This window comes from Cucumis melo, chromosome 9 (genome assembly GCF_025177605.1).
Source record: "Cucumis melo cultivar AY chromosome 9, USDA_Cmelo_AY_1.0, whole genome shotgun sequence".
NCBI classification, from domain to species: Eukaryota; Viridiplantae; Streptophyta; class Magnoliopsida; order Cucurbitales; family Cucurbitaceae; genus Cucumis; species Cucumis melo.
The window spans coordinates 24622634-24646693 of record NC_066865.1 but is presented as its reverse complement, the minus strand read 5'-3'; the positions used below and the strand labels follow the sequence as shown (position 1 = coordinate 24646693).

The following is a 24060-nucleotide window of genomic DNA, read 5'->3' as shown; positions in this document are numbered from 1 at the left end:
CATCAAATATTATAATTTTTATTATCAACTTTGGAAATTATATTCCCATATTGGATTTCATGTCATAAAAATGAGGAATTATCGTAAATATAACAATTAGATTCAAAATAATTGGGTATATAACACCATTTAAAAAAAATTGTAAATATAGTAAAATCTGTTAAAATCTATTGATGATAGGCCATATTACAAACATTGATTTATAATGTTTGTCTATCAACAATAAAAATCAATCACTTATATATATATATATATATATATATATATATATATATATATATTTCTATAATTTATAATTTTTTAAAATATTGTTATATACTTAATTATTATTCTTGAAATTATCGTAAATTATGCAAATATTTAATAATAATTAAATAAATTGAGAAGAAACGTAGAAAGATATTTTAATTTAACATTTAGTGAAAATACAACAGAGGACAATTAAAAGACAAATGATATTGTAATATTTGGGGTGGTGAGGTGGAGCTAATACAAAGGGAAGAAGAAGAAGTTGCATGATCCTAACGGCCAATATAAGTAGCAACGAGTAGCTTTCGGAAAGGCGCCATGTTCGAGTTTCATGACCTTCAGATTCAGACTCCCATGGTAGCTTCTACCTCAAAAATATCCTTCCTAACCTCCATTTCTACTGCTACACATCCACCCAAATACACAGGAAATATTAATATATGGAAGCTCCTTTGCTCAATGGCGTCGCCGAAGCCGACTATCCGCCACTCAAAACTTTCAGCGACCTCAATCGTGTCTTCTTTGCTGAGTCGACGAAGCTCTGGAAGATTGCGGCGCCGATTGTTTTTGGTATAATTTGTCAATACGGAATCAATTCACTCACTAGCATTTTCGTTGGCCATATAGGCGACGTGGAGCTTTCCGCCGTTTCTATCTCTGTTTCCGTCATTGGAACCTTCGCCTTTGGTTTCATGGTCCGTTTCCTTCTCTCTTTCGATTTTTTTTTTTTTTTAGTTTTCTGTATGTATAATAAGAATCAATGATTTCTTAGTGCTTGTTTATGGACTACTTTATGAGGAAGGATTGATTGTATTATATCGTTGCTGTTTTGATTATGTCCGTCTTCTCTTTCCAGATTGATTCTTTATCATGTAAGATCACGACGGGAGAGTGACTTTCTTTCTCGTTTAGCTAAATGTTTATTACAAAGAAATTGTTCTCCAGGTTCTGGATCTGGCAAAGTTTTTGCTGATAATGCGAATTGTGTCTTTAGATATGCGCTTAGTTCATTTGTATCTATCCTGTAAGAATTTCTGTGTTCTACTATGCTGCTTTTTTTTATCTAGCTAAGATGAAAATGGAAGGGGCTTAGAACAGTGATGCGGCTGGTGATTTGATGTATGAGAGAATTTTATACGAGTATTTCAAATTAATTGAAATGTGGCTCCTTAAGCAGCAGCCACAGTGGTGACCTGATTGAATGATTTCTCGGAGAAGTTATTCCTGAGATAATTGTCTAATTTTGCTTTAAGCAGAAGACGAATATCTTTAAACTGTATACCTCTTCTTCTGATTTTTCTATTCTTGACTATCATTGAAGTTGATTTTCTATAAAATGTAGCTTGGTATGGGAAGTGCACTGGAGACGCTGTGTGGCCAAGCTTATGGCGCTGGACAAGTTTACTTGCTTGGCGTTTATATGCAACGTTCATGGATTATTCTCACAGTCTCCAGCTTCTTCATTCTACCGATTTACTGGTATGCTGAACCAGTCCTGAAGCTTCTAGGACAAGCAGATGAAATAGCTGAAGTTGCAGGATGGTTCACAAGGTTGCTAATTCCTGAACTCTTCTCAATGGCGATTGTTTTTCCCACCCAAAAGTTTCTTCAAGCCCAGAGCAAGGTCAATGTCCTTGCCTATATTGGGTTAATGGCCTTATTATTACATGCTGCAATGCTCTGGCTCTTTATTTTCGTATTCAACTCGAACCTAACTGGTGCAGCTATTGCAAGCAACATTTCCAGTTGGGTTACTGCTATAGCACAAGTTATCTATGTTGTTGGCTGGTGTAAAGATGGATGGACTGGTTTGTCTCGCGCGGCTTTCAATGATATATGGGCCTTTGTTGGCCTTTCCTTTTCATCTGCAGTAATGATTTGTCTTGAACTCTGGTATATGATGAGTATAATTATTCTTACTGGCCATCTTGATAATGCGGTGTATGCTGTTGGTTCCCTTTCAATTTGGTAAGAACAGAACTTAGTGCCATACTTTCTATGTTTGGCTAATTGAATGACATTATGTTTTACTAATATCAATTGCACCCTTCTGTAGTTCGACAACAAAAATTAAGTTTTATGCTGAATAATATGATTATAGGCATTGCTGAGAATGGATAGCAAGTTCATGGCATAATAATGAGATTACAGGGTGAGATACGGTTAGGGCAAGGAAATAAAACCTCGTGAGTTGTAAAGCATACAGAAATAATGGATACCTTTCTTACGAACTTGAATTTTGAAGTAGGTACATCTAATGAAGGATGTCGAGTTTTGACTAATCCAGTTACTTCTACTTTTTACAGCATGAACATCAACGGATTCGAGGCAATGTTATTCATAGGTATAAATGCTGCCATTAGGTATGTGATTTTCATCCATTAAATTTCTTGTCCCTCTGATGGCCTGTTTTTGCATCTGACAATTCTAATATCAGAGATCTTAAATCATAAATATACTCAATAGTATATAGTTCAATTGAAAGTTTATCTCTTTCTCTAAATAAACTATGGTGTAAAGAAAAAACAGAACAATTTGATAACATACCACTATTTGTAGTGTCAAAATGTATTGATCGATCTGTGTAGATAATAACTATTACTAATGTATTGAATTTGCAATTGTGTCATCTTCCCAGCGTGCGGGTTTCCAATGAACTTGGACAAGGACATCCAATGGCAACCAAATATTCTGTTTATGTAACAGTATTTCAGTCTCTCCTTCTCGGATTACTTTCCATGGTGATTATCTTAATCACGAAGGATCATTTTGCTGTCATTTACACCAGCAGCGAAGAAATGCAAGCTGCCGTCTCTAAACTAGCATACCTTCTTGGAATCACTATGGTTCTCAATAGTGTCCAGCCAGTAATTTCAGGTACCAAATCCACCATGTGTTTACAAGTCATCAATAAGTTAATAAGATTCTCACTTTCTTTTTTAACTTTTTTCGAGTTTTTTCAGGTGTTGCTATTGGAGCTGGTTGGCAAACGTTGGTAGCATGTATCAATCTTGGCTCTTATTATGTTTTTGGTCTTCCCCTTGGTTATCTTCTTGGTTATACAAAACATTTTGGAGTTCAGGTCATTAAATTTCCTTTCCCTTTTCACCAAAATGAATACAAAACGATCAAAACTTAAATTGAAATGACGAATATGGGAGTCTTTTGGGGAGTTTTCAACAACCATAGATGTAGAATACATCTTATATATTATGCATGATCAGCCATACCAAATGTAACATATATTCTTTATAATCACAGGGACTGTGGGGAGGCATGATCTGTGGACTTTCTCTCCAAACCATTTTGCTTCTAATCACACTCTATAAAACAAATTGGACCCATGAGGTAAGTTTAATCTCTAGTCATCCTAAATCTCTCCCTCTCATCACATTATAGCAGTTCAACTCTGTTTCACATATCAAAGGTCCAATCTCTCATATTCACAATTGTATTGTACTCAAATGTGATACCATACAATCAAAATTGATTTGAATTGTTACATAACAAAAGTGATTCTGAAGTTCACTTTCAAACATGCTAAAATTAATTAAGGAAACCACATTTGGCAGGTGAATCTGTCGATAGAACGGATGAAAAGATGGGGAGGACAAGGGGTGAAAAGTGACGTTGCAGCAGCTGATTACATATGAAGTACACTAGTCAGTAAAACATCTTGACCAACTGCTCTAACTTAGCTTTGATTATTTTTTTTCTTTTGGTTCCAAAATTATTTCTATTCCTCCTTAGTTCTTCATGCCAGTCTAAAATAACTTAATTATAAATAATTAAAAAAATCCTTATAGTCAGCAACCAAGCTCTTCCCTTCGCTTACATAGACACCTTGTTAGTTGTTTTCTTTCTATTTGTTCATAGTTTCAACTGGCCAATCTATCTACCATAGTCAAAAATATCAAGTGGTGATTTTCAAAATTATCCAAGAAGGATAAGAATCCATGGATGATGTTTTAAACTTAATTTTTGAACAAATTTTAATAGTAACTTATTCAAATTCTAGGTGTTAGACAAAATTGTAAGTTAAAGAGTTAAATTGATTCCTTGAACTGGGTGCAAGAATAGAATTAACTGCCTGCTATTAATTAGCAAGGTATACATAGAGAAATAATTAGTCGGTGTATATAATTAGTTATGAACCTAATCAGACATCAAGTCAGGATGGCCGAGTGGTCTAAGGCGCCAGACTCAAGTTCTGGTCTTCGAGAGAGGGCGTGGGTTCAAATCCCACTTCTGACAATATTTTCATTTTATTTTCTTCCCTCTCATTAATTTAATTTATTTATTATTAAAGTCAGTATGCATAATTTTTTTTAAAATGTATAGTATGCATAGATATGAAAATATCGTTATGAAAAAATCCTTGCCGACAGATTTTTCTTTTTTCTTTTTTTGAAAAAAGAAAATCATGAATAAAGCTATTAATGAATTTATCAATCGGGATAGATCTAAAAAAAATAAGCAACATCTAGATAAAAAATGGTCCATTTTCAATACAAATTTTAGAAAATCAAGAGAAAATGTTAATATTAACTAAAAAACTCCAAGATCTATTGTGATGTTGTTGTGCCTCCTTAGTGTACTTCTAAAGGTTAGAAGTCTTCATGATATGAAGCCGAAAAGAGAGTGGAAGCGAGAGCAGGACCGAAAATATCAATCCACTTCTTGATCTCATACCCAACACAATACATACAGCCATCTTATCCGTTCTCGACGTCCTCTCAAATTGTAAACTAAGGTTGTGACTTAAGAAACCGGCCCATTAAATTCCAATGAGAAAATGAAAACAATTATAGAATTAGAATGTGTCCTTGGAGGAAGAGAGTTGTAACATAATAAAATGTTCGTTACATTCCAGTATGAGAAAAATAATATCAAAAGTAATAACCATCGAGCAATAGAATAAATCCCCATGGAGAAAGAAGAGGGAAAGAGTGAATTCAATAGCTTAGTGCTAATCTGCTAAAAACAAAGAGGGTTTTTGGAACAAACAAATTGTGTATACATTACAAAAACGATGCAAGAACCAATCTGTTTGTAAACCTTTAATCAATTTATTGAAGAAGAATAAAGTAGAAGTTCCATACAAGTACACATGTATATCCTAACGCTTCACCCATTGGAAGCTCTTTCTTGCTTTCGCCTTACCTGGCTTCTTTCTTTCTACGACACGTGAGTCTCGGGTCAAGAAACCACCTACCAATCCAGAAAATTTGGTCAGTAAAAATACAAATAAAATGCTGATGCATCATTTTCATCATAGATAACCAAGAAAAAGTGTAATTGTTTCATCTTACATGCTCGCAATGGAGGACGGAAATCGGGTTCCCAATTCTGCAAGGCTCTGCTGATCCCCAGCTGAATAGCTCCAACTTGACCTGAAGATTTAGAACATTCAGTCACTTGAAAACACATACGAAGAGGGTAGAGAGAAGGAAATTTGTATTTGAAGCAGATGGATGCAAAAATAGTTGACTTTCTATGACTTAGAGACGGGACAAAACTCCAGAAGAAGCATAAACATATAAACAGCAAAGTCGAAACTCTATTTCATCCTTCCTAATATAGTCAAAAGCATAAATGCTTCCATCCAACCATTAGACTGCGGTGCTGGCAGCAATAGATCTTATATGATAATGACGATAAAAGAAGTATACTACATCTGTCAGTTTTAATGAACATATGATAAGATGATCAGATGATCAAACGCCAATAGTAAAGGTGTGTATTAATGAAAATAGGTTAAAGGAGGCAGCACTTAGATTGTTATAAACAACCTACTTTTATGTCCAAGTCATATAATGTAAGAGAGCTGTGATGCGAACAACGGGGAACTTTATTATCCCAAGTCCCCAAACGGGGTGAACAATGAGGAACTTATTGAATGGGAGTAAAAAAGAAAATTTCTCCCGTGAACAGAGGTACTCGGGTTTGGAAATGAGGGGTGGGGCATCATAAGTCCAGGAACTCTATGATGAAGCTCAAATTTATTTGAACCTTTATGGTAGGAGAAAAGATCAAATAAGTTTATGCACTCAGCACTCATTTCAAGGCAACGAACTTAAGCACAGACTGAAGACATAAACATTTATTTTTGTCTCAATCATAACATGATCACTAACTTATGCATATTCTATGTTTTAATAGCCGGGTTTAATCACGTGTGATGACACTACACAAAATAAGACAAGGTGATAAGAAGTGTTAACCCACTCAATGCCGGATAGTGAAAAGAAAATGGGCTACAGCAAGCGGAACACAAAAACCATGAAAACAAAATTTAAAAAGACATATCTAAATCTAAAGACGTAATGAGAAGTGTTAAATGTGAGCTTAAGCTTACCCGTTGTACCACCTCCTTTAACAGTACATGAGACATCCCAAAGGCCTAATGTTTTGGTCTCAGCGAAAGGTTGAAGAAGAACAGCCCGACTATCAAGCATTGGAAAATAGACATCAAATTCTTTATCATTCACTATAAACTTGCCATTTCCTGGTTGAATCCATACACGAGCAATGCTGCATTTCCTTCTACCTGTGCCATATGCTCTTCCTTTGTCATCTACCTGTCTCACTCTTGCTTTTGCAACCTCTTCTTGTTTCTGGCGTTCAATTTCAGCTCTTGAGGATTTTCTTGTGTTTTTCTCATAACGCATATCCTCTATTTCACTTAGAGGGGGCAACCCCTCAATCCCTTCCAAATCTTTCAGAGCCATCAAACTGTCTATCATATCATCCGTGATTCCTGATGCAGCAATAAGATCTCCGAATGCTCGATCAGGACCTGCAGTTGCCATATTCAAAGAATAAAATAATTGATTAAAAAAAGTGAAATGTTACAGAAGCGCACCCAGGATCCATATTCCAAACCATCAACAAAGTTCAGTTTTTGTTTTTTTTTCTAAAAAGAGACAAATTCACCCGACTGATGCAGAAATAATTGTTCTTTTATCATTATTATTATTATTTTGATAAGAAACAGAAATATATTCAACTAAAAAACAAAACAAAACAAAGAACAATTTAACGGAAAGGGGTTGAGATAACCCCTCCACTTAGTTAAAGAGAGTATCTCTGTCGTTAATAATCATCAAAAGGATACAACTACAAAAAAAAATTGTAGTGATTTGTGTACACCAAGAAGAAATGTGTTGCACAAATGCCAAAAGGAATGAAAGAAGGAGCATTTATCTTTAAAAACATTACTATTTCTTTCCTTCTAAAGACACCAAAGAAGGGAGCAAATTGCATATCTCCAAAGGACCGGAGATCTTCGCCCCTACCACCAAAAACCTTTCCATCAAGCCCTTCTAAAATATTGCATAAAGAAACCACATTTTAGCCTCAAACCGACAGTGAAGAATAATGTGAACCACCTTTCTTAAGCTCATGGTTTCAGTTGCTGAACGTGATATACCGATGCATTTAGCTTTTCTTGATGCACTGGTGCACCTTGATTTGGTGATTCATACAAATTCATGTTATCTTTCATTCAAAAATTTCTAAGCTTAGAGCAGTTTTCGCAACCAGAAGGGTGTAGCAAATTTGTTTATAGTTCTCATTGCTCATGTTTTATCACTGTTCTTATCTCTTGTAGCCAGTATTTTGTTTCTTTACTTTTCCTTCTTTTTCTCCCTTTAGGAGTTTGTATCCTTGAACATTTTTCTTCCTTTTTATTTATCAATGAAAAGTTTGTTTCTAGTTAAAACAACAAGGTTGATCAAGCTTCTCATCTCTTTATCGAAGAGTCAACTCCTAATCCCAAAGTCAAACATTGGTAGTATCCCATTGCAACAATGGACAATGAAAAACCTCTTTTTAAATGGAAATAGCATAAATAAACAACAATCTTAGAGCTAAAGTTACTGTTTCGCTCATTCACACCCCTTATTTTCCCAAAATAGTATTCTCCCAATTTCCACAATAACCTCAAATGGGATAAAAGTCAATAGAACACTATTTTCGCCATATTAAAAATACTCATCCTTAGCAAATAGAGATAGTTGATATTTAATAATCAGTAAGAATATGGAAGCAGAGAGCAAACTCATCCACACAGATGTGTCAGGCTGCCAGCCAAGTAACATAACTATAACCATTTTGTTTTTATTTTTGTTTTTTGTTTTTCTTTTCCCTATTCTTGGATAGGCAACCCAAATTTGGATGGATATATGAAAAGTTACAAACTAGAAATGGTAAAGAACATATAAAAAAATTGTACATATATATATATATATATAAAAAAAAACTCTAAAACCAAAGCCAAGCAAGCTATAAACTGAAAAAGTACAGAAAAGAAAGCATCCCAAGAATAAATAATCAATGAATAGCTACGAAGCGCTATGGATAGAGTACTCTAGAAAGCCATATAAACTTTCACTAAATTAATGCTTTCCTACGTGAAAACCAGCCTAATTCTTTCAGGACGTGCTTCTCAAATAAAAAACTTAACAATATTGACCCATAACACTCAACCCTGAAATTTCTGTCCCGTAATTTCTTGCAATAACAATAACAAAAGGGTAGGTGATCTTCTCCAATCTCCAGCATTAAAACAAGGAGGAAAAAGACTAGGATTTCTTGGAGATTTTCTTGGAATTCTGTTGCTTGGAGCAGAACCTCGAGAAAAACCAAGAGTCAACATTTAAATTTGTTGGAATATTTAACCAGCATAAAGCTGAAACAAAGGAATTTCCTAAGAAAGTCACTCCAACATTCTCATTAAATGACTTAACTGAAAAAGAACCGTAACTCCAAATTCGAGCACCTTTCCATTTTACTTCTAGAACGAGATCTTCATAATAGTTCCAAAATACCAGAATAGTTAGTTCTTTCTCTTTTAAACCTCTTCTACCATATACTTCCTAGGACTTTGCATGTTTTTTTGCATTGCTTTCTTAGTTCTTGGAAAGCAGAGAGTTAAAGGGTGATAGTTGACCCAAGAATGCTTCCACAGATTTTTTTTCAATTACTTTTCTTTTTTAATTAAAGAAACCATAATTTCACAGACAAACGAAAGGATATACAACTTCGGGTCCTCTACTCCATGAGCTTTCAGGCAAAAAATCTAACACCTTTGGGGCCCTCACCTCCATCAGAAAAACAGAAAGGGTTTGGATGGGAAAACCACACGAGAGGAAAAATAAATAACTAGTAGAAAAACCCACCTGAAGGGTTGAAGTTGGGCTCCAAAAGAGTCTTCCTACAGCCAGGATGGAACATAACCCTAGTAATAAGGAAATGAAAAGAAGAAATGGAAGTGGGGATACAAAACCAAAGTTAAAGAAAACCAAATCTCCAAAGAAGGAAAGACATGAACTATAGGAGTAGATTTTAAAGATAGGGAAAAGTGACCTGGGAAAATAGCAAAAAACAGGAATTTCTGAACCAACCATCTTCCAGAAAAGAATGTCCAAACTATTAGTTTAAAAATGAATTAAGACTAAAGGAGATATCTTTAAGGGTCTACAAGTACATTTAGCCCAAGAAGTGAAATCCAGTTAGAAGGTTGAGCCCCAAATTTACTCATAATCTAAGAGAAATAGATGCATAGACAATAATACAAGTTACTAACACAAGGTTTCTCAAAATCTATCTTGAAGACAACCCCTTCCTACATACAAGCCTCGTACTCATCAACTACCTCATTGACAATAAGGATTTTATTGAAAATCAGTCAACCTATGATAAAACTCGCAGAAACATTGTTAAGGAGGACATCTAAATCTATCAAGAAATATCTCAGCAATTACCTTATAAAAGCCGATGATAAGACTAACAAGTCTAATATCATTAGCTCTATATGCAATCACCTTTTTAGGGATAATGCAAATTAAGCTTTTGTTCAAGGATGACGTAATGATTCCACACTTGTGAAACTCACCTAAAACTTCATCCATATCTTCCTTTATGAGCTCTCAATTCTCTTCAAAGAATGTCATAGTGAAACCATGAAGGTCTACTGCATCACCACTCTCAAGACTAAGGATCGTCTTCCTAATTCCTCCAGAGAGAAAGAGGCATCAGTACCTAATAAAATGCATTGTCAATCTAAACCTTCTAAAAATAGTTATTGATGACAAATCACTTTTCCGTTTGGTTTTCAACTATTGAAAGTATTTCTTGGTCAAGCATTTGCACCAAAAATGTGCGCTTTTCACAAACAAAACAAATTTGGGAGAAACATGCTCTTAACCACACCAAAAGCACTCCTAAGCATAACTTAAGAAAACATAAGATGTCCTCCCCAACTACTTCAACCCCAGCAACCACCTGACCATTCTCAGCCTCAAGGGAGGTAACGGCAGCCTTATGTCTCCTCAAGCTTGCAATTCATTAAAAGAGAAGATTTGTGAAAGAAGGAGATACGAGAGTCGCCCACTTTTTGGACCCACCACACTAGAGCCTTTTGTCTCAAAGATGCACCATTACTTATTTTGATTGAAAATACTTCCCAATACACATCTACAAATTTAGAAATTTGAAAACCTTGTGTTTAAAATATTAAAGAGCGCGAGGGGCATATCAGCTAATATACATCACAGAAGAGTGACGAACCAATAAAATTAACGAATGACAACCCTTTAAACCACTACACATGAAAAAAAATAAAGAGTTCAATGGCATCAAACCTACATCTTTGCCGTTCTCGAGCTAAACACAAAAGCAATGAGTCAGACCATTATTATGAATTGTCAATCAGGATAGTCATCAAATAATCAAATAATCTGGAAGACACCAACACTTAACGAACCTAAATCCCCAAACGATACATACATACTCAGAATTAGTAACCCATTCAAATGCATTAATTTGTTGAACTTGAAATACAGTCTTCCAAATCTAGGGGGAGAAGAAAAACTTGCCTTTTAGGATGGCAGTGAGTTCCTGCTCCTCCCTTTCGAGCTTCATTGCATTCTCCTTTTCGAGCTTCCTTGCATCCTCAATGCTCTCAGTATCCACTTCCTTAAGCTCATCTCTAAATTCACCAATTTTGCCTCCACCCTCCTCAATGTTGAAGACATCACTCTTTTCATCCTCTACCAGGCTCCACACGTCGAATTTTTTCTCCATAGGCCATCCATCATAACCATCTCCATCTTTATTTCCTTGAACTTCCTTCTCCAAACTCGCAAAAATATCCCCTTCCGCATCCCGATCCCCGCTCTTCGATGTCACCCATGAATCGTCGTTTCTTGGAGCAGAGTCTTCCTCCGCAATGCCGTCAAGGTTGTCAGCTTCCTGAGTGAACAATTTATCAAAATTTTCATCGTTTTCCTGTGAAATTTTCCAGATATTGCTCGTCGGTTGGTCTCTGCTTCCACTGTTATTATTGTTATTACTTCCATTGTTATTAGTGGAGAAGAATCGGGGAAGGAGATGAAAACTAGGAGTTTGAGCTGGTGGTTTAGTGGAAATCAAGGCGAGTAATCTGATATGGGAAGGTTTAGGAAGTAAACGAGAAAGCATTGTGAAACTAAGATGGCTACGATAGCAGAGAGCGGGCCGCAACGCTGAGTATTTTGAGAGAGAGAGAGAAGAAGATTTTCGTGAGGTAGGGGAGACTATAGCGAACACGAGTAGATCTAAATGGCGGAAAAGGACAGAGAAACGACTAGCAACGACGGCGAGCAACGGTGGCGAGTGGCGGCGACGGCGACAGAGTTGTCTATGGAAATGTGAAGATGCGGCATGAACGCTGGTGTGATGAGCGACGAGAATTTAGAAGGGTTTTTACCGAAACGAACAGTTCTGCGAAATGGGAGAGACAGAGTTTAAAAGCATAATAATTGAAAAACGAACGAATTGGGGTTCATGACGACGTCGTTTCATATATACATTAGAAGAAAGGTTTAAAAAACATGGCGCCGTTGCCGGGGATCGAACCCGGGTCACCCGCGTGACAGGCGGGAATACTTACCACTATACTACAACGACTATTTTGACAGAGGAAGTTATTCAAATTATAAAACACTAATAACATTTTTTACTTAATACCCTTCAAAAGGATTAGTAAAATGATTTTAACTTTTTTTTAATTAAAAAATATTAATACGTGCATTTAAAAGAGAAGTATGGAGAAACTAGAGGTATATATTGTTCTTTTTACTAATAAAAAATATTACGTACATTTGTTTTGATTTATATAGATTTAATTGGTTGTCACACATGTTAAACTAAAAATAGGTATACAACAATGATTCTATTACGATTTAACATTTGTATGGAGGATCGTTTGTCTCTTTGCCAAATCAAAGACCAACTTTTGGAGAAACAATGGCTCTAGATAAAAATATACTTGTTTAAATCATATAGTGCTAGTATCGTTATTGAGATGCTTGTTATGTAGTTTTTGAGGTTAAGTTGTATGTAATGTTGAGACATTGTCTTTTCGAGAATTCGTGTTGCAACTCTCTGTTAACACTTCGATGTTCTTAAACACTTCTCCATGTCACAATTTTTCAATGTCAACTGTTGAATCGTCATTTCCTACTCAAATTCTATGAAATTTATAAAATATATTTATGAAAACATCGAAAATTAAAAGCTAACAATAACTTGACCTAAAAAACTACACGTCTATTTTAAAAAGAATAATTCATTAATCAAAATTAACAAGAGACACAAACCTTCCCAACAAAGGTAGAGGAGAACCAATTCGAAATAACACAAGAAGTTTTATCCCCTCTTTAGAGACAAAATTAGAGAGAAAGACTAATTCATGAGGTTCATATTAAGTAGGGGTGTAAGAATAACCCGACCAACCCAAATTAATATAATAAATATAAATATTAATAAATAAATATATATTATATTTCATTATTATTTATTTATTTAATAAAAGTTAAACAATCTTGAGTTACAAGAGTTTTTTTTTTTTTTTTTACTTAACTTGATGCAAAACACATTCTATTTACGGTTGATGATTTCCATTTACAAACATTAAAAAAAAAAAACAACCCGACAACCCAACCCAACTCATATTTTACGGGTTGGGTTGGAAACTTAATTCGGGTTATTCGGGTTGACAATCCATCAAACCCGAAAGTATGGGTTGGGTTGAAAATGTCTCCCAACCCAACCCGTTTATACCCCTAATCTTAAGTTTTCTCCCCTTCATTGAGACCGAAGTGTTAGGAAGAAGATATGAAAAGTACTTATACACATAATATTCATCAATATAGTCATCTTCTATATTAATTTAAAATTAGCGTAAATATTTAGAGTCTAGAGTGAGCTAAACAAAATCATGCATAAATGTAATCAAATATGATGGTTTAATTTTAGCTTAAAGAGTAGATTATATACTTATAGTGTTAGATAAATAAATAAATATTGTTTTAATTTATATAGCTTTGATATATTTTGTTTGAAACTTATACAAGTACAAGACTTACTTATACAGGGGGTATAGCTGGAAACAAAACCGACAAAATTCAAGATTAAAAATAAGGGCATAATTGGAATTTAAAATAGAGGTATAGTTTCGAAAAATGCTGTGGCCGTGGAAGAGAATTGGAATTTATCGTAAATTTAAAAAATTGGAAGAAAACCAAGTTCCTAACGACGTCGTTTCGGTTTCGAAAACTTCTCACAAAAAATCTTACGCCGTTGCCGGGGATCGAACCCGGGTCACCCGCGTGACAGGCGGGAATACTTACCACTATACTACAACGACTTGCTTGATATTGGAACTTCAGTTTACTAATTTTGTCTTTTGTATATGATATCAAATTTTTGTCCAATATCTACTTCTTTTTTAAGTTATGTGGTTTAGAGTTTGTTTCTAGAATTAAAAAATCAAAATACAACAAAAATGTCACAAAAAAAAAAAAAAAAATCAAATTTATACGATTAATATTAGTTTAAGCTTGATTGATATTTTTAATTAATATAAAGGATAGAAATGGAATTTCGGATTGAAGGCGAGGCCCAAATAATCCGGCCCCACAATAGTTTCGTATGGCTAAGATCCAACTTTCCCGTGGTAAAAACCTTCAGTACGTGTCCGTAGAACCAACAAGAACCCGGCACGTACATACTCTCACCCGCAAATCCCTCGCAGCCTGCCACATGTCCCGCTTTCCCCGCCACACTCCTTAAACTCCCATCTTCCATTTCCTTCCTCACTCCTGAGTAGAGTAAAAAGAAGGAAAGAAAGAGAGAAAATGTCTGGTGGGGTGGGACCTACGTGCAGTGACATAAGCCTCCCAAAGGAGCAAGAGAGCATCCACAAAGAAGCATGGGACCCAAAGCAAGGCGGCGTTGGGCGGAGGAAGGCGGCGGCGTTTTTGAGTCTTCGGCAACTGAATGCGCTGGCGGTGGTGATTATATTTTCGGCAAGTGGGATGGTTTGCGCAGAAGATTTGGCGTTTGTGGTGTTTTCGATTATGTATATGTATTTCATTTCGAGAGTGGCGTTTCCGAGGATGGGAGGCGCCGGAGATGCGGCGGTGTTTGGCCCGGAGAATAGAGTGCTCCGGCTTTATGTGTTATTCGCCGCCATGATTGGGCTGTTTCTTCCCATAGCTTATATTCTTGAAGGGTTTTTTGAAGAAGATAAAGAAGGCATTAAAGCTGCTTCTCCACATGTCTTTCTTCTCGCTAGCCAGGTTTTTTTTTTTTTTCAGAAGTGACACAGAATAGGATAGATTTTGTTTAAAAATTTGACTGTATATATATGTTCTTTTTTTAATAGTTGGGTCAATTCTGAGCATCACCAATCTTACAAGTAAAGGATGGTTACTTAGAATTTTTTTTGGTACAGTTGCCACCAGATGAGCTAAGCTCTTGTTGTTGGCTGTGGTTATGCAAATATATATAATTAAGACTATGCGCCATGCTATACATGTTGAATCATTGTATAAAACTGTTGTTTTTATAGGTTTTCATGGAAGGCGTGGCGGCGAACGACAGATTCTCGACGCCAATCCGTGTGTTTGTGCCCGTTTTCTACAACTCGAGAAGGATCTTCACCCTGACGGAGTGGCTACGAGACGAGTTCGCCAAAGAAGACAAGGAGTACAGCGGGTCGGTGAGGCGGCTGATGGTGGGAAGAGCCCTTGCCGTGGCCAACATGGCGCTTTGGAGCTTCAATCTCTTTGGGTTCTTATTGCCAGTGTATTTGCCAAGAGCTTTCAAGAGATATTATTCTCTCTACAAATCCAAAGATTGAGAAATCTTTGGTTTTTTTTTTTTCTTTTCTTTTGGTTGGTTCACATATATTATTGCCGATTCCCAACGTTGTTGATCTTCAAAATAATCATTGTGGAAGACACTCATTTTAATCTCTTTTTTTTAATTAAGGTAGCAACGTGAGTTTGAATATAGTTTGGGTTTCTGCATTGTAGTTGGAAGTTTCCTAATTTTGCATAGCTGAGTGATGATCATGTCCATGTTTTGTAGTGGATGACTGATGGAAAGAAATGACCTTTTCTCTTTCTCTCTTCTAATTCATGGATATATATATATATACAGGAGGTGAAGATAGAATGACCATTGAACTTTTATTATTATTGACAAGAACGACTATGCTAGTTCAGATAATTGGCCAACTTTATGATTATATAGTAAATGCCCGACTTTAATGTATCGTGTGACAAAAATTTAGTAATCGAACAAATTTACCCTTCTTTAAAGCTTTGGTTTTATGAAGTGTAATTACGTATTTAAATTCTTAGACTACCATATCAATTTTGTTATCATTCATTTCTTTTTACCTTTAAAGTCGATAGAATAATTTCTCTATGGTAATTTGTTGTTAACTTTATGTCATATCATACAACAGATATGAAAACTAAAATGGTATCTTAATTTAATTGTTTTAGATATATTGTAATTGAGTTTGATTGAAATACATTACAGACACAGTGCTAAATATAACGAATGGTCCTTAATCTTTTATGTAAGTTCTAATTTGTAGTTTAAATCTTGTAAAGTAAAAAATGTTGCTTTTAAGTGCATGTGCATGTTTAGGAGTCTTTCGAAATTTTAACCTCCCATCTATGCTTCAATTCTTTTAGATTTTAACGATGATTAGTATAAAATTTATGAAATTTTATTTTAAATGACAAAATTTAGGTTAAATATATTTACGAATATCTCAAAATATCATAATTTATCTATGATAGACATAGATAGTAAATTATCATGGTTTATCGACGATAATATTTATTATATTTTATAAAATATTTGGTTTATTTTGTTATATTTGATAATTAAATTTAAAACTCAAAAATCAAACAAATTTGAAATAAAGAACTTAAATTTAGAATTATGGTAAATGAGTGGCATCGTGAAACTAGTGCCAAAGACTTGACTGATGTTAGATCGAAAAGTCATTTACTTATCCAAAGACTTGACTGATGTTAGATCGAAAAGTCATTTTCTTAAGTAATTTTCTTTTTTAATATAGATGAATGTTCAAACCTACTTGGCATACCTCAACTATTCTTGCAATATAATTTGCATAATCCTACAACATTTAGGTATAGAAAAATCGTTTAAGATATTCAATCTTAGGTAAGTGACTGCTATGAATAATTAAACTCATTCCAAGTCTTTTTAAACAGATAAAGTGACTCTTTCTGATCATTTAACTGAGCTATGATTGTTACATTAACCAAGTATTATTAAAAATAGTTTAACATTGTTGTTGTAAAAATACACATGATAATTTTGAGGATAGAAATTCAATCCCCCATTCGAAGTAATCAACTTTATAAATTTATAAACAAGTTGAAATATATGTTTTAGTTGCTAAGATAGTGAGAAGTGCTCATATCTAAGACAATACGTACAAAAGCAAGTGACGATTACTAAAAGAATAAAGAATCAAATGACCATCGTCTCTTGCATTATCACCAAAACCGATTCACTATTGAATAACAAAATTGGGGGTTACAAACAAATGGAAAGAATCAAGATTACCATTTTTTATGCAACGGACATTAATTTCAACAACAATACATTTAGCCAAAATAATGCTGGCTCAAGTTACAAACAAACAAAATGGAAAAAACCGAAAAAAAGGAAAGAAAAGAAAAAGGCTCAAGAAAAAGGGATGAACCAATTATGCTCTCAGCGATACAGCGCCAGTTTTTCCTCTCCTCGCTCGCTCCCATTCCTTTTGTGACTCTCTTTCATTTCTCTGCCATACAAAATCTCACAAAACAAAAATTTGCATCTTCCTCACGTAACAATGCTTATAGATCTTCCCATTGACCATTTACACTGAAATCCTGCAAACTCTTGCTTCCTTCCAAGTTTCCAACAGTAGGTTTCTCCCAGAATCTGGCTTCATTCGAATCGACTGGGGTACTGTATTCATGTACTGGAAAGCAGAGATCTTCTCTAACTGGCACTACCTCTGAACACCGACAGGAAGACTACTACCTCCTATCAGCACCTGTTCTAGACATATCAAATAAAATGCACCAGTCACTCCAATAGCTCTACTTTATCTAATTCTCAATTGCACGGTTTAGTTTAGCGATTATCTAAAACTGAAATGCTTCACCCCTCAAATCTTTGTGGCGACCCATTTCGATAGTATCACCCTGTACTTAATAAAATATTTGGAAGACAAAAAATGCGGGATATTTAATTCTCAACTAATTATTGCCTATTTGAATCAACCAGCACCCAGCCTTTTGTACTTCAGATATGATATTACCGTCGTTAAAGACAATGTCTTCTAAGGATATGAAATGATTAACACAAAACTTACTTGTGAATCTGGGCGATGAACCATTGCCAGTTAATACTGTCACCAAGTTTCTTTCTTGGCCTAGAGATAAAATTTCTTGCACTCTTTCCGGCCAATCTGAATTCAATCTTCTAGCAAAGTCTTCTACTTCCCTGCATCCAAGAGAATGACCAACTTAAATGGTAACCAAAAGAAGTTCATTTCGAGGATGACTCCTGTCAGCTATACTACACACTACTGGAAAATATGATTGACTTCTGTATGACAGAAGACTAGTAAGTAGTACAAGAAGTATAACAAATTTTTCACAAAGAAAAATATTGTCAACTGAGGTTATCGTTACAACAGTTGACTACTGAATGAAATTTTTTGAAAAAAGGGTTCAGAACAAAATACATTTGGCACATCTAACCTATCAAGTTCCTCTTTCATAGCAGGATCTAGATCATCGTAAATATCAGCATCATCGAACTCAATCTTTGATGAATACATGGCAGCTGCTGAATCTTGTGATTTCACAGTTCTACTCGGAGATGCCCCCAAAATCTTGTTAAACTCATTATTCTGGCAACAAGAAGGAAGAGCATCCAACTCCTAAACAATATAAGATAGCAGAGTTCAATTATCAGAGCTACTTCCAATGGGGAAAAAGGAAGTTTTTATTAGACAAAAGGCACATATTTAGACAGGCCAAAAACAAAAACCTACGAACAGATACAAACCTCTATTTTATCATGGTTCCCATTTTCATTGGTGGTTGAAGAAGAATCCTTCTGTTGATCTTTTCTCCTCCGATTTTTCTTTTTGTTTTTGTTTGTTTTAACTGCCTTTGAATCTGCATGTGGAAGAACGGTTGTTGAAATACAAAGAATAAAATAAGAGACTTCTAGCATTGAAAATCTCAAAAGGGCAAGGATCGGTAGCAACTTGTTTACAGGTATTTTGTTGCAAAATCTTAAAGATTGCAAAACCACACTTGACAAAAGCAAGTGAATAAAATCCAAGGTGCAATATGAAATCTATAGGATCAAAATAAAAAGACAGCCCAGTTAGAAGTTGAGACCATGAAATGAGACAGAGAGCAAAAGCAAGTGAATAATTCTCAAGTACCTCCATCTCCTCCATTTATAAAAGACAAAAGGTCATCGACTGATCTATCATCCACACGCTCCTCGATCTCAACATTCTGAAAGTTGTGGAAATGACATGGTAAAGAACTAATGGGGGATTAAAATTAATAACTCAACCCAAGGTCAGATCAAGTATACAACTCAGAGCCTTAAAGTGCTAAAAACAAGGATGTGAACAAAGTAGCAAAACGTATAGATTTTGGGATTATTATAGGCTCTTTTGATCTTGTGGTTTTTTTTTCTTTATTAGAGATTACATAATCCTCTTTCTCCAGTATTTTATTGTTTTTTTTCCAAAGAAAAAGCCTCCTGTCACATCAGTATTGCTTCCCATTAAAGAAAAGGTAATGCACCTTCAGTTTCTCTCTTTCTCTTAATTCTTTCCTCTTCCGTGCATATAATCTATTTAAGAGCCGAATGCGTGGATCATCTGTTATGTTTCGTAAGGGCTCCAGCTTTTCCTCCTGTAGAATTAAATCTGAGTGAGACATTTGAACTGAATATGTGGGTGTGTTTGTGTTGGGGTCTGAGAGTTTGTGTGTGTGTAGGACACACCTCTGTGAGATCATCAGGTAGATGAAATGTCTCCCTTATTTCCTCTGGAGTCTTTCCTTCAATAATTCGTGCAAGTGCTCGACTAGTTAGATCAACCAAAGGTTTCAATTGGAGGCTGTCAGCAGCAGACGTCAACTCACATAGCTTTTTCGTATCCATGCGAATGAATTTCTCATCAAATGTTTTACGCTCCTGAGGTAAAGAATATCCCATATTCATTTGTAAAACAACTACTGAGTTGTCCATAAGTAACATCATTCAATCTACATAGCTCCATAACAGATGATAGTGGTTAAAGGTCAGAACGGTTCAGAGATATACTGACCTTATTGGAGCGACCTGGTACTTGATGAAACCTGCAATAGTCAAGAATTAAACCTAATATAGCTGGATTCACTCGCTGTGGAAGAGATATTGCATAATTTTTGGAGGATCCCATCCCTGTTTGTAGTATTTCCCGACAAATCATAGGGCAAAACATAGCAACCTCTTCTTCAACTTGTTGTATTGAGCCATCAGCAGTTTGAAGCCAAATATAAGACTTCATCTGGGAAAATCAACATTCCACAAGATAATCAAGCAACAAATAATGAAGTGGTTGATGCAGCAACTTAGATAAGTGTCAATTTTCCTTTAACTATCGCCTACTATATCCTAATCATAAAACTCATAAAATGATCTTCTAAATCCATTAGATATATCATGCAAAGGGTCTGCGTGAGGTAAAATAAAATCCAGGAAAAATCTTGTGCCTTGGCCTTAAGCCAAGACAGTTTTTTGGACTTGGTGTAAATTTATAAAGGTTAAAATCCTACTTTAGTCCATGTACTTTGATTTTCGTTCTATTTGTCCTTTGTCCTCTATTGTAATTTCCTGATCTTTATTTAGGGTTTGTATATATTGAACTCTATTGTATAGAATGAAATAAGGGAGTTCTCTCATGTTTTGCTCTAACTTTCACATGATATAAGCCCATAAGCTCAAAATGGGTATTTAGTCCAATAAAATGAAATTGAGATTTGATCAAGATTGGTGAACCCAAAGAGGCACCATCTCGAAGAGGCCATGTTGAGATGTTAAGAATCCCACATTGGAAAAACCAAGGGGACTCACACTCCTTATAAGATAGATGAGCTACTCCTCTCATTGTCAATTAGTTTTAAGATGGAATATCATACTATCAAACATGTTTTAACTTTTTTAACTTTTGTTATTTTTGGTCTTATACTTTCAAAATGTCTAATTTGGAATTTGTACTTCTAAAAAGTAACCGTTTTGATCCCTATCTACAAAATTTTACACACAATAGAAACCCTATAATAATAATACAAATTTAAGGCTACATTTTAAGAAATTTAGGGAATGGAGCCGCATGCTAGAATTTCAATTGGAAAAAAAAAAAAAAAGAACAGAACACTTTTTAAAAGTACAAGTACCAAAATAGACACTTTGAAAGAACAAGGACCAAAATGAATCAAAGCTGAAAGTATAAGGGTTAAAAATAGTATTTAAGCCATTCATAAAGCAATGTACCTCAGGTTTGACTACAGCCATAGCACTTTCAGACATTTGATGTAGCACTTTGCGGTTGCCGCACACAAATGAAGGTCACGTTAGCAATTATCACTCTCTTTGAAGAATAATAGCATAAGCCCTTTGAACCTCTTGACGGTATTACGAAGTCATATAGAAATAAAACTTCTACTTCTTCAACGTCCTAACTTGACCTTGTTGAGATTTGCAACTCTTTACCAATACTGCCAAAGTGGATAAAAAGGTGAACCCATACAAACATGTCTCTTATTAATGCTAGAAGTTTAGAGAGCTAGCGGCACAACACAGAAGGGGCTCGCAACCAAGGACTGGCAAATGGCCAAAAGACCTGAGTTCAAAAGAAATGAAAGCAAGCATTATTGGAAAGATACACAAACTATATATCCACCTCTCGTCACATGAAAAGACATACTAGATTACACTTGTAACATGTCAAAATAAAAGAACATGACATACCTTACAGAAAAATTTTTGTTTATAAGAACAAAGCACCATTTCATAAAAAGAATAAGAACAAAGCATCAGGGGTGAACATGATAGACCGAAAAACCGAGCCAACCGACCAAACTAAAGTCGGTCAGGGTCGGTTTAGAAAGTTTCAAATCGAGAATTTCCAAAAAGTATTTTTAAATGTTAAACCGACCCAACTGACCGACCCTTACTCATCGATGTCGAGGTCGGTTTGACACTTTACTAAACCGACTATGGTCAATTTTTTTTTTCTTCCATAAAACCGACTCCAACCGACCGATGATCACCCCTGCAAAGCACCATGTCTTGGATAAATAAAATAAATAAACTTTGGTTCAATCAATTTCTTATAAATAAAATAAGATAATCAAATTTGATTTGTTTTATAAAATTTCTACTTGAGACAATGTCAGGACTCTAAGGTAATACATAGGCGATTGGAGTGGAGAATATGACAAAACTTCCAACCCATAAAATGGTACGCCAAAAATAATTGTTTATAATTTTGCGATAGCTCGGTGGAGAAGGGATATTAGAGTGAATAAAAGATTAGGGGAGTTCCTCCTCAATCCGCCTTTAGAGAGAAAGGTCATGTCTTGTGGTTTGCAGGAGTGTGAGCTTTGATGTGGGTCTTTTCGAGGGAGAGGAACAACAAAGAGTTCACAAGTGTGGAGAGGGACTCTAGTGACGTTTGTTCCTTCGTGAGGTTTCATGTTTGTTTTGGAGATTCACTTTCAAAGACTTTATGAAATTATTCCCCAAGTAACATTTTACTTAGTTGAAACTGAAACCCCTTTATTTTAGCGAGGGTTTTGTGGGTTTGGTTTTTTTTATGCCCCTGTATTCTTTTATTCTTTCTCAACAAAGGTAGTAATTTCAAAAAATAATAATAATATTTTTAAAATTTTGGGATAGAAGATAAAATAATTCGATTTGATTGACTAACAGGATGAACCTTACAAGTTCCAGCCTTCCAGGAAACACTCAATTACTATGGTCAACAGTCAACTACAAATGCAAGCTCAACAACATCCTTCAACTTTAGCCCCATTAAGTGCATTACTCTATAATTAAATCTAATTATCCATCCAAAATTTGAAACCTAGTCACGAGAGGCTAATCTCAAAGAGAACTGATAAAACTTCACTCTCAAAATCAAGTGTCAAAAGCAAAGAATAAATAAATTTCAAAATATTCGTGCACCGGCTTACAACAAGAGCACCTTGCATAAATATTTGAAACAACTTCAATAATAGTAGCTACTGAACCTCCATTTCTAAATTCTGACCACACTTCAGCCACAACACAGGATATGTTCCAGAAATTCTCAATATTTCTGCATATTTCATAAAACATAGTACATACAGCAAAAGTTGAGAAAATCCAAAAATTTCCGTTGCCCAGATTCCAATTAAGAGAGAACGGAAAAATGTGCCCACTGCAGCTACATGCCAACAAACGAACAAACTAAAACCACCCAAAAGCGAAAACTCAACACCCATTTCCTCTTTTTCTTTTCATAAAAACAAACAAATCTAATTAATTAGAATAACAAATCGTATCCTATCACGACAAATTAAAAAATAACAGACTTCATTACCAATGAAACCAAAAAAAAAAAAAAAAAAAAAACTACCAAAAGCAATTCGTACCTAAAAACCAAGCTCATAATCAAAAAACCCCTCTTGAAGTTAATGAGATGAATCAGAATCCCAACCAATAAGAGCTAAAAAGACAAATTAAAAAACGGTAATACACGAAAGAGCTGGAAACATAGGGAAATGAAACACAGTAGGGCGAAAAACATAAATTTGTACCTTGAAAATGGAAATGTTGCATAACAAAGGAAAGATTGGAGGGGAAGAAGGAGGGGAGTGAAGCTAGGGTTTCAGACAAGGCCTCTGTAGATATTCTGCACTTTCAGAATTTTTTTTTTTTTAATTATTATTAATTTTTTAAAAATTTTATTTTTCTCTCTTAGGCTTCAGCTTAACAATTTTGTGTGCGGTTCGTGTTCGGCACGTGAGCTCTATCAACGAAGCTGACCGCCGCACGTGATGGTAGTTAGGGTTTCGGGTGGAAGACGAAGTAGCGCCATCAGTCTTGACTTCGCCGGAATCTTTTGGGCCGGGTTGGGTTTTTGCGTGGGCCTTCCTCACTCCGAAAAATATGGGGACAACTTTCATAAATTCTCATTTTTAGTTGGTCTAAATTGCAAAATAACTTTTACCCTAATTGCTTAAATTTCAATGTTAAAATTGGATTATTTCCCAAGAAATTGAACTTCCAAATTATAAAAGTTAACGTTATAATTTAACGTTTTTTTTCTAGAAGAAATAAATCATGTTACACCTCTAACATATGAAATAGTACAAACAA

At 35.1% G+C, this 24060-nt stretch overlaps 4 protein-coding genes and 3 non-coding genes across 11 annotated transcripts; 3 read left to right on the top strand and 4 right to left on the bottom strand.

Annotated features, from left to right (window-relative positions):
• Nucleotides 1-359: 359 nt before the first annotated feature.
• On the top strand, nt 360-4058 carry LOC103482909 (protein DETOXIFICATION 35-like). Its single transcript, XM_008439514.3, has 7 exons — nt 360-944; nt 1592-2217; nt 2556-2612; nt 2888-3126; nt 3213-3331; nt 3511-3597; nt 3822-4058. The coding sequence occupies exons 1-7, from the start codon at nt 690-692 to the stop codon at nt 3900-3902; spliced, it is 1464 nt and encodes a 487-aa protein (XP_008437736.2). The 5' UTR covers nt 360-689; the 3' UTR covers nt 3903-4058.
• A 361-nt stretch (nt 4059-4419) lies between these two features.
• On the top strand, nt 4420-4503 carry TRNAL-CAA (transfer RNA leucine (anticodon CAA)). Its single transcript has one exon. It is a non-coding gene; the product is annotated as a tRNA-Leu (tRNA).
• A 696-nt stretch (nt 4504-5199) lies between these two features.
• LOC103482908 (30S ribosomal protein S9, mitochondrial) lies at nt 5200-12047 on the bottom strand. The gene is made up of 4 exons (XM_008439294.3): nt 11130-12047; nt 6608-7048; nt 5562-5642; nt 5200-5460 (listed from the first exon to the last, which is right to left on the bottom strand). Exons 1-4 carry the CDS (start codon nt 11731-11733, stop codon nt 5369-5371), a joined length of 1218 nt encoding a protein of 405 aa, XP_008437516.1. The 5' UTR covers nt 11734-12047; the 3' UTR covers nt 5200-5368.
• Nucleotides 12048-12129: 82 nt separating this feature from the next.
• Nucleotides 12130-12201, bottom strand: TRNAD-GUC (transfer RNA aspartic acid (anticodon GUC)). Its single transcript has one exon. It is a non-coding gene; the product is annotated as a tRNA-Asp (tRNA).
• A 1669-nt stretch (nt 12202-13870) lies between these two features.
• On the bottom strand, nt 13871-13942 carry TRNAD-GUC (transfer RNA aspartic acid (anticodon GUC)). The gene has a single exon. It is a non-coding gene; the product is annotated as a tRNA-Asp (tRNA).
• Nucleotides 13943-14272: 330 nt separating this feature from the next.
• On the top strand, nt 14273-15716 carry LOC103482907 (uncharacterized). Its single transcript, XM_008439293.3, has 2 exons — nt 14273-14876; nt 15149-15716. Exons 1-2 carry the CDS (start codon nt 14433-14435, stop codon nt 15437-15439), a joined length of 735 nt encoding a protein of 244 aa, XP_008437515.1. The 5' UTR covers nt 14273-14432; the 3' UTR covers nt 15440-15716.
• A 1374-nt stretch (nt 15717-17090) lies between these two features.
• Nucleotides 17091-23714, bottom strand: LOC103482906 (SKP1-like protein 21). Of its 5 annotated transcripts, none has more exons than XM_051089946.1 (11): nt 23499-23709; nt 23334-23407; nt 21190-21538; nt 19982-20203; nt 19657-19848; nt 19455-19565; nt 19082-19157; nt 18694-18806; nt 18384-18565; nt 17993-18123; nt 17091-17671 (listed from the first exon to the last, which is right to left on the bottom strand). In XM_051089946.1, the coding sequence occupies exons 3-11, from the start codon at nt 21223-21225 to the stop codon at nt 17655-17657; spliced, it is 1080 nt and encodes a 359-aa protein (XP_050945903.1). In that variant the 5' UTR covers nt 21226-21538; nt 23334-23407; nt 23499-23709; the 3' UTR covers nt 17091-17654. The 5 variants fall into 5 exon arrangements, with proteins under 5 accessions (XP_050945903.1, XP_008437513.1, XP_008437512.1 ...); XM_008439291.3 differs by having other exon boundaries at nt 17091-17676; nt 23499-23704; XM_008439290.3 differs by lacking the exon at nt 23334-23407 and having other exon boundaries at nt 17091-17676; nt 23499-23714.
• Nucleotides 23715-24060: the final 346 nt, after the last annotated feature.

What these genes read in the sequence shown, in the direction of transcription:
- LOC103482909 (XM_008439514.3), top strand. Translation starts at nt 690, where the DNA reads ATGGAAGCTCCTTTGCTCAATGGCGTCGCCGAAGCCGACTATCCGCCA. An exon ending in GTTGGTTCCCTTTCAATTTG is followed by an intron (nt 2,218 to 2,555) that starts GTAAGAACAGAA and finishes TACTTTTTACAG; the next exon opens with CATGAACATCAACGGATTCG. An exon ending in CAAAACATTTTGGAGTTCAG is followed by an intron (nt 3,332 to 3,510) that starts GTCATTAAATTT and finishes TTATAATCACAG; the next exon opens with GGACTGTGGGGAGGCATGAT.
- LOC103482908 (XM_008439294.3), bottom strand. Translation starts at nt 11,733, where the DNA reads ATGCTTTCTCGTTTACTTCCTAAACCTTCCCATATCAGATTACTCGCC. An exon ending in ACTCACTGCCATCCTAAAAG is followed by an intron (nt 7,049 to 11,129) that starts GCAAGTTTTTCT and finishes TGGCAACTGCAG; the next exon opens with GTCCTGATCGAGCATTCGGA. An exon ending in TAAAGGAGGTGGTACAACGG is followed by an intron (nt 5,643 to 6,607) that starts GTAAGCTTAAGC and finishes CTAAATCTTCAG; the next exon opens with GTCAAGTTGGAGCTATTCAG.
- LOC103482907 (XM_008439293.3), top strand. Translation starts at nt 14,433, where the DNA reads ATGTCTGGTGGGGTGGGACCTACGTGCAGTGACATAAGCCTCCCAAAG. An exon ending in TCTTTCTTCTCGCTAGCCAG is followed by an intron (nt 14,877 to 15,148) that starts GTTTTTTTTTTT and finishes TTGTTTTTATAG; the next exon opens with GTTTTCATGGAAGGCGTGGC.
- LOC103482906 (XM_008439290.3), bottom strand. Translation starts at nt 21,225, where the DNA reads ATGTCTGAAAGTGCTATGGCTGTAGTCAAACCTGAG. An exon ending in TACCAGGTCGCTCCAATAAG is followed by an intron (nt 19,849 to 19,981) that starts GTCAGTATATCT and finishes TCTTTACCTCAG; the next exon opens with GAGCGTAAAACATTTGATGA. An exon ending in GGAACCATGATAAAATAGAG is followed by an intron (nt 18,566 to 18,693) that starts GTTTGTATCTGT and finishes TATATTGTTTAG; the next exon opens with GAGTTGGATGCTCTTCCTTC.